We start from the raw sequence: 8,920 nt of genomic DNA, 5'->3' as shown, positions 1-8,920 counted from the left end.
CTTCAAATGGGCAATCTGCAAAACAATAAAAGTAATAAAAGTTCAACCAGCTTTTAAGTAGCAGACAAGTTATCCTAACAAATGCAAATACTGACAAAGCGACAACCTCTGAGATAACAAATGTAAAAGCAGAGATGTTAAAAAGTCACAATTTACAAGTTCAAGTCTCCAGAGAACATTAAAGATATGGACTCTGTTGTAACAAAATGTCACAATTGTTCTTTAAAACACTGATCCTCAAGTATGTGTTCCACTGATAAGACAACTTTATAAAAAATAAATAAAAAACACTCCATCAAACATTATGGTTTCCATTCAATTTTATTTTTTAAATAAAGCTTTATTGATTTTTTTTATTCTAATATTCTTCAGTTAAGTGCTATTTTTTTTCTGTTTTGTTTTGTATATTTTTAAATTGTATTTCCTTTTTTACCCTATAAATTTGATATAATTTTTGTTTTTTTATAACGAACCGCCCGTGCTCTTTCGTCACTTCTCAGCGACGCGCTGTGATTGGTCAGCACAGGCTGGATTCGAACCCCTCCCCCTCGCCCCCAGCCGTCGCTGCAGTTAACAAAGTTTGAGCCAGCAGCGGTCTGCGGCTCATTCCGCTTCAGCTCAGGTCAGTAAAGTTTTTCGTCTTCTACTTTTATCTTTTTAAACTTCTTCTCTTTGTTTAACACAGTTGTGTTTGTTTGTTTCAGACTCGACACAGGTTCTCCCGAAAAAAACATCCGAAATGAACCAGCTGAAGGAGCGCTTTACTGCTTTTCTTAACGAAAAGAACTTTGTCACAGATCAGTTAGCGACGTTGGAACAAAAAACCGGCGTGAAAAAGGAGTTTATCGTTTTGGGTAGGTTTTACTTTGTCTTATTTTTTTTCTTCTTGCCTCGATAGTTTAACTTAAACACACTCCGTGTTGACTTTACTCCTCGTGTGATGCTAGCTTCTCCTGTTGTGTCACCGTGTTGTGGTTACATCCCCGGCACTGACTCAGATCCTGTGTCACTGCCTCGGTTTACTGCCCTTTTCGGGCTCTCCGGGAGCCAAAGGGCAGCCAACTCGCACCCGCAGATTTTAGGAGTGTTTTTAAGTGTCGAAATATTGCTGGTAAAAGGTTTGCTTTTAATATCCGGAAACCAGCAGCAGCAGCTGGTCTGCAGGGGTATTTTTATCAGCCTTCACGTATCATTTGCATGGCAGAAATGAAAGGGGATCCTGGTCATCCTGCTAAAGCCTCTTCCGCCCTTAGTAGAGTTTGAGATAGCTGAGTTGAGTCAATTTGCACAGTGTAAGTCAATAGGTATCTGACACCTCAGGTGGGTTTGTTGTACTAGTACACAGATGCAGGTAATGTATATATGTGACCTACTTTCAAACCCTCTATCTGTACCCAGTGTTGATGAAAACAGATGCGTGGTAACAGAATACTGCATGTTCAGACAGCCAAGTGTCTCTGGTGATTATTTAATACTTGTTACTGCAGGAGTCTGCCAAAAAGTCATGTAAGGTCACCTTTGGTTTATGAAATAAACCTTTATAATTATTAGGGACCACTAGCCACGATTTTGTAAGGTCCAAAGATATAAGTTGGTGACAAATGATAGAGCATCTAATTCTGAAGATAGAAATACATTAAATAGCCAAGTTATTCATATTTAACGTCTTTGTTTTTTAGTGTTTTTAGAAGACAATGGGAAAACTTGGTAATCACAGGTATCAAGTTTTTTTTATACCACATCTTCCCTATCTGTGCTCTGAACACCATCACTTTGTCACAGGACATTATTCAAGTTTTTCTGCAATTTTTACATGCTTTAGGCCTGCCAAATGCAGTTTATTATTCTGTATTAAGGGCTTGAACCTGTGACTGCGCCTTACTGCATTCGTTTATATTGACATGTGAGACTCTGGTCTGCGACGGCGAATGTTGCGCGTTTCCTCAATGTTGAGGGACCGGTTTTGGGGACCTAATTACCTTTCACAACGCTGTGAAATCGATCCAAAACCATGAGAAAGCTGCACAAATGTCCACTAAGTCCACTGGACCTTGTTCCAAATGAAAATGAAAATCACAGTACAAGCTATCCCAGTGAGGACAGCAACGTATATATTAACGCTGTAAATTTTCCTATGCGGAAACAAAGTTCTTCAATGGTGAAGTGAACATGCGCAGTGACTCCCTTTAATACTCCCTTTGGACTCTATAATTATTATTATCTCTCTAGATATATTTTTATTTATTGTAAAAGTGAATTTTATTATGTGGTTTTAAGCACAAATAAGGTGTATTTCCTGCAGATCAGCAGAAATTCACCTCTGAGTTGTGAGTGGAGTGTTGGCGCAGAAGTAACCCTCGGCTGATGTCCTTTGTTTGCATTCTCTCCCGCTAGCTTACAGCCCCATAAAACCCCAAGCTAGCTTTACTGGTGCAACAAAACCTGCAAGCAATATCTGAGCTATCCAACGGTACGGTTTTTAGCAGATGGTAGCTCGGACGAGGAAAATGAAGACGTTAATAGATCTACTTGTCTGCAAGTCGATGCATCAGTTTGGCGCAGGAGCAGGAAGACTTTGACCCGCCCATTTCAGCTCAGGCAGGTTTTTATCTGCTCCTATAAAGAAATGCTCAGAAAACCAGTTTTAATATTAAATTCCTTTTATATATGCCCTCCATCACGAGAAATGCTGCAAGAACATGTTAAAAACACCAAAAACACAATTTTCATTGAAGAAGGTTTGATTTGAGAAGATGTTGGCCTTCGTTGAAATGTTTTTTAGCTATTTTATAAGATTCTATTTTTGTTTTCTACACAAAAAGAAAAACATCGCCTACCAGAAATGATTCTAGGTTATAGACATTTCCTGTTTTAGTGGTTTGTAGCAAAGTTTGCTCGTCTAGATGTGCACTTCAGATTATTGCCACAGAGCCACACTTATCAATAAGGATTGAATCATTCTTTGGAAACCGTTTTTTATACTCGTAATCAGCCAAACACCCAGAAGGTTGTTAGTCAACAGTTTGTTTTGCTGCACGAATCAAACTGGCTTTCAGGGGAATTTTCTCCAACTTTCAGTTCTTGTATGACTGAAACAGGCTGCAGGTTTGGAAGCATAAGTCTGTATGCTCCATGTGTGCCCCATGCGCGCTGATAAAGTGGCGTTACGTGCTTTTCCTTCTGCCGTGTACTTTGTGTTTCATCTGTGTTTGACAACGTTTCTAAATGAAACTTCTCAGGATTTCTTGCAAACTCCTGTGATCCTGAATCCGTCGGATGTGCAGACTGAAATTTCTTCAAAGTTTGTCATCTTTTAAGCTAATCTCACTGCAGCTAACAGAGAAAACCAGTCTTTATGTTCTTTGAAACGACCTTGTTTAGGTTAACTTCCTGTTCTGTGTAAAACTTTCAAAAATGTGCTTTGCTGTAGAACAGCTTCTGTTGGTACAGTGTCAGTTAATGCACTGGTGAACATTACCTCCACATTCATAGCCTACAGCGCTAGTTTGACTTGTTTACATTATATTCAACCAGTTCTTCTAGTTTGGTCAGAGTTTGTGAAGAGTGCAGGATATATTTTTGTGTGTTGTGGCGTGCAAACAGCTGCAACCTCCACTGATGCTACGTCTATGTGAAACGCTAAGAAAGCTAATGCCTTTAATGGTGTATACATTTATTATTCTAAAGAGGTTGGTGTGGCTTTTGGCTTTAGGCTTCACATCCATATGGTGGAGGATTAGACAGGTTTGACTTAGTTCAGTTCCCAACCTACCAAAAGAAAACCTTATCACTATTCATTAATTATTGAGGAAAAATAATCTGAAATGAAGAAAACTCTGAAGTCAGAACAGTCAGCACGACGGACAGTAGAAATCTCCAGGGAGCCACACCAGTGTGAAGCCTCCTTTGTATCCTGGCAACAGCTGAGCTTGCACGCAGCCCAGGAAGGCGGGCGCCGATCTCCTTTGACTGCGTGGACGGCCGCTCACAGCCAGCACTTCCTTGTTCCTCCTGGTCCGGTTAAGCAAATTATCAAAATTTTGTTAGGAAAGTCTGGAAAATATTTCTGCAGAAACGACCTCAGAGTTCCTCATTCCTTTAACTTTTCTGTCATCTTGCATCACAATTGAGGGAAGAAAAGAATCCCTTCTTCTTTCCTTCCTCTCATTTTTCTCTTGCCCAATGTCTCGGCTTCATCCTCTTCAGCTTGTTTGGTTTCATTCTGGCTCAAGAACAAACTCAATAAGGATTTCCAACTACGAAACAGTTTTATGTTATTGCAGTTATGAATATAAATAAATATTTCAAAAAGACAGTAATCTTGACTAAATTTAAAAAAGTTCTGTGGTATTTAAAATATACCTTGATACAAAATCTTAAAACGAGCTGAGTTTGAAAAGCTGCCACTAGAGCGGCGCTGTTGTGCAACACCAAGTGGGTAACATGGGATTTTGGCAACTTGAAAGTGAAGGAATCCAAATGAATGCACGCCATGTTTAATTCTGGATTTAAATATAAATCTTTAAAAGAGCTCTTAGATTTCACTTAAATGTCCGTTTATATTTTTCAGTTGTGTATTATGTCATTCTTTAGCACTGTTGCTTATTTGATTATTTCTGTAGCAAATATGCTAACTCAGATGTTGGAAACTATTGGACTCTTTTTGCTAAAGGGTCAGAATAAAAAAAAAAAAAAAGAAGAATCTAAATAGGAGACGGTCCCAATAAAAAAAACATTCTTATTAACTGTTAAACCAACAGCAATGTATTTATTGTCATTAAATGTACAGCTTTTGGAAAAACTTTCACATTCACATAAGAATCCGTCTGAATTTTTCATAAAATTTAAAAATGTGTCCTTTCCAAAAATCCAACTTCTTACCCTTCTCTGATTTAAAAAAAAAAATGTTCATTGTTATTTCTTATCCTCACAACCATCTGAAATGATATTTTGAACCACATACTGAGCTGAAACTGAGCTTGTGTAACTGGATCTCACCGCCTGGTTCTTCCTGCAGCGGCTTTCACATCCCCGCCTCCTCTAACCGTTGGTTTTGTTTTCCCTGCAGGTTTGTTTGGTTTTCTCGTTCTGTACCTGCTGTTTGGATACGGAGCCTCGTTACTCAGTAACCTGATTGGCTTCATTTATCCAGCTTATTTCTCGTGAGTAGGAGAACCTCCATACCTGTGCAGTCATTGATTTGAACATGAAGGTCATGCTCTGTTTTTGTGAAGGTCTAGTCTTGTGATGGCAGACGCCCACATTTCTCTATAATAGTCGGATCTTAATTCAGCATTATTGGTAACTTTCAGACAAGCAGAAATGTGGTGAAATAAATGTGGAAAGACTTTCACTGTAAATGTCAACCATGTGCTTCTGTTGTGGATTTCAAACTCTTCTTCCTCTTCCTCTTCTTCTTCTCAGCATCAAAGCCATTGAGAGCAAGAACAAGGAGGATGACACGCAGTGGCTGACCTACTGGGTTGTTTATGGACTCTTCACCGTTGTTGAGGCTTTCTCCGACATTTTTCTCTTCTGGTTGCCATTTTACTATGTTGGCAAGGTGTGTTAGTCCTTTAACTTTAACTGTTTCTGTTCAGTCCAAAAACGACACCTCTTAGGTTAATCCTGGACAGCAGCCTTTTCATGAGGGCTGTGGATCACAGATCGAACCACAATTCATACTATTTAATCTTAATATGTCTGGATGGTTGCTATATGCATGTCTTTTTACTGGATGAGGAACATTTAAAATGTCCTTAAACACAATCATTTATACTTTTATTTAGAAATCCACAAAATGTAATGGATAAAAACACAAAGATTTTGAGAGAAAGAAACATTTATCACTTTAAAAACTCACAGCAGTAAAGGAAACCTAAACATCACTGACGCTTTGCATCGTTTAACAACAAATCCAGAAAATGTTCTGCACAGATGTTTATTCTCAAAGATTTGTTGCTTCAGTTCCAGTAGATGAAGACAAGAAAACACAGAAACACCTATTGAATAACTAGAAAACCCTCTCACACTTGAATCCAAACTGACCCCAGTGCTTCCAACAGACAGCTTTTAGAAACAGACTTTATCTTTAGAAGAAATCAATCACAAGATTTTTGTCGTATTTTTAAAATCATATATTTTTAATTTGATTTTTTTTCAAACCTTTTATTATAATATAATATATATTGAAAACAAATAATTATTTAAAGAAAATATTTTAGTATTTTGAACTTCAGTCTCTTTCTTTTTTTTTTTTAATTTACAAAAGTACTCGATAGTTTTACTTTGAAAATGAGAAGTTTAACCGACGCTTTACTTTGAAGTTTGTTTACACCTGGTGACAGACGTGAATGCGGTTTTAGTTTTAAATCCAACATTCTGCATTTTAGAGCATTAATTGCACAGCCTACGGTGTATTTTTACTACACTCCATTAGATTTATAAAGATCTAACATCAGCAATCTCACACGTCATAAATATTCGTACTTAAATTTCGGGAACAGCTCACGAGTATCCCAGTATTCGGATACTCGTCACAGCCCCACATTTCATGCGCGGTCTGCTCTTCTGCGTTCTCTGCAGTGTCTGTTCTTGGTTTGGTGCATGGCTCCGGTGAAGTGGAACGGCTCCAACATGCTGTACAGTCGTGTGATTCTGCCATTTTTCTTGAAACATCAGACGGCCATGGACAACATGGCCACTGATCTGAAAGCTCGGACGAAGTCCCTCTGTGAGACCGTCACAAAAGAAGGTCAGTTACTGTCTGTAAGCATTCAGGTGGGCCTTCTAGACTGTGAATAAGTGCAACATTTGTTGTTTTATTGTGTTGACTCCACCAGCTGTTAGCAGCGCCCTCAACCATGACAAGGATGAGTGACGAGGACGGAACGGCCTGGTGTTTGTCTGAGTTTTTGTCCACTTCTTCTGTGACGGATGATTTACCGACCCCGAACTGAAGGATCAGCTCATGAAAAGATAAAAAAGGTTGTTTCTACAGCCGGCCTGAACTCCATCAGCGCAAAGACGACGACCCAGAAAAGGCTAACCTTTTTAGCCACACGCATTTACCCTTTGACAGTGTGAAAACAGAGTAAATAAAATGTTTGTAAAATAACAATGCAGTTGTTTCCTCAAACATTTTAGAGTAGATCTGGTGACTCATCATCTGTGTAACTGTAAAGATCTCAGGCTTTGTTTCTTATCAAAGCAGGAAACCCTACATGTTAATTCTTTGCTTTTATTGACTCTAAATTTAAATGTTATTTCTCTTAAGAGCCAAATGCTCGTTTGTGCCATCAAATGTTCAATCTGTCTTTGAGCCATTGTTGATTTTTAACTCTGGAAAATGTCTGTCTTCACTTTCTTAAGTTATTATCTATGAATAAAATTAAATCAATGAATTCAAACTTCTGTGTCACTGAATTTTCACACAACCACTATTGTTTTAGATCATGTGCGTATTTTATTATTTGGTTGAATGCTATAAAATATTCAACCCATTGTTTTCCTGTTTCACTTTCTTTATCATAGTATTTTCCGCCATTTTTTGCCACTGAACTCCTACAATTTTTCAGCCATGATCATTCAAATATTAATACTATATATTTTCAGCTTTCTTCAGCTATGACTTTTGGTCCTTCAAATCCTTGAACTTTTCAATATATGTCAGGATTTCCGGGATATGTTGGGGAGTCTTTGATGCCGGTTTAGCTCGTGCTGGTTTGCGGTGCCTTCCGTCCGTGAAACCAGGGTTCAACTCCGGGCTGCTCCCTGTTCCCTTCTCTACTTCTGTGCCGGTCCCAAGCCCGGTTGCTTTGAGAGGGTTGCGTCAGGAAGGGCATCCGGCGTAAAACATTGCCAAGTTCACCATGCGACTCGTTCGCTGTGGCGACCCCTGATGGGAAAAGCCGAAAGGGAAACATTGGGGAGTCTTTGATGCAGAGGCTTGCTAGTTCGATACACAGCGCTGGCGTTTGTCACAAAAATGATCTTTGTTGTTATTGTTCTGTTTTCCCTTTAACCCTTGTGCTATCTTAGATGACCCCACCCTTACATTGACGTGTTCTCCCTACCATGACAAAGGTGGATAAAGATGGAAAGATTTCATGTAATCCATGGACACCAGTGAAGATCACAAATCATTGAAGAAAAAAGGTTCAGAGCACATTCTAGTGGGTCTAGATGACCCGACTCTCAATGTTATAGTGCCTAGGATAGCACAAAGGTTATTAAAGTACACTTTATAATTTATTTATTTACTTGCCATTTATTACCCTTTAAATTTCATTTTCATTTAGCAATAGCATTCAACTCTGCATTTTCTTCTGGAAATGCAATTCCCTCTAAATATGCTGTTTTAAATTGGCTATATTAAAAACTTTTTTTCATAGAAGTCACTCTTTGTGGATCTTTTCAAAAAGTTGTCTTTCAAAAGGACATTTTTCATTTTTAGTTTGTTTTTAATTGTGGAAAAATCCTTTTTTTTTGCATGGAAAATGCAGGATTATATCTCCATTCTTACAAGTTGGCTCTGTCTTTTGATGTCATCCTGGAGCATGTTTGTGATCTTTCAGGGAGCCTAACCACCCAAGCATTAATTTTTGTTTGGTGCAGTTTTCATGCTTGAAGAGCTCTGAATAGAAGGCCCTTTATATTTGTGTGCCTGTTGTAATCCATGGAAATGTGGGTTGAGTAAGAGCAAGGTACGCAGATAAGCACACCCATGTAGCTTCTGTTAAGTAACACTGCATGATTTGCAAAAGTTATTGATCTAAGAAGTTCTCTGAAGTTCAGTTAAAAAAAAAGGGTTAGGGTTAGAGTTCTTTCCTTTTATAAAATAGTTTGTTTTTTATTTTTGTTTTTAGTTGAACTAGAACTATCGAATAATGGCTTTGTTTTAAGAATACTCAAAGGAACA

The 8,920-nt window shown here is 38.3% G+C and overlaps 1 protein-coding gene across 1 annotated transcript; it reads left to right on the top strand.

Moving 5' to 3' along the window:
• Positions 1-454: 454 nt before the first annotated feature.
• Positions 455-7,409, top strand: zgc:101744 (Receptor expression-enhancing protein 6-like). The gene is made up of 6 exons (XM_004082179.5): positions 455-622; positions 705-854; positions 5,069-5,162; positions 5,425-5,563; positions 6,586-6,754; positions 6,843-7,409. The coding sequence occupies exons 2-6, from the start codon at positions 740-742 to the stop codon at positions 6,878-6,880; spliced, it is 555 nt and encodes a 184-aa protein (XP_004082227.1). The 5' UTR covers positions 455-622; positions 705-739; the 3' UTR covers positions 6,881-7,409.
• Positions 7,410-8,920: the final 1,511 nt, after the last annotated feature.

Source organism: Oryzias latipes, chromosome 22 (assembly GCF_053564925.1).
Source record: "Oryzias latipes strain Hd-rR chromosome 22, Olatipes_Hd-rR_3.1".
Classification (NCBI taxonomy): domain Eukaryota; kingdom Metazoa; phylum Chordata; class Actinopteri; order Beloniformes; family Adrianichthyidae; genus Oryzias; species Oryzias latipes.
This window is presented reverse-complemented; position numbering and strand designations above follow the sequence as displayed.

Bases quoted from the DNA above. Each gene is read 5' to 3' on its own strand.
- zgc:101744 (XM_004082179.5), top strand. From the start codon at position 740: ATGAACCAGCTGAAGGAGCGCTTTACTGCTTTTCTTAACGAAAAGAAC. The intron at 5,163-5,424 runs GTGAGTAGGAGA...TCTTCTTCTCAG, and splicing joins ATTTATCCAGCTTATTTCTC to CATCAAAGCCATTGAGAGCA. The intron at 5,564-6,585 runs GTGTGTTAGTCC...CGTTCTCTGCAG, and splicing joins CATTTTACTATGTTGGCAAG to TGTCTGTTCTTGGTTTGGTG.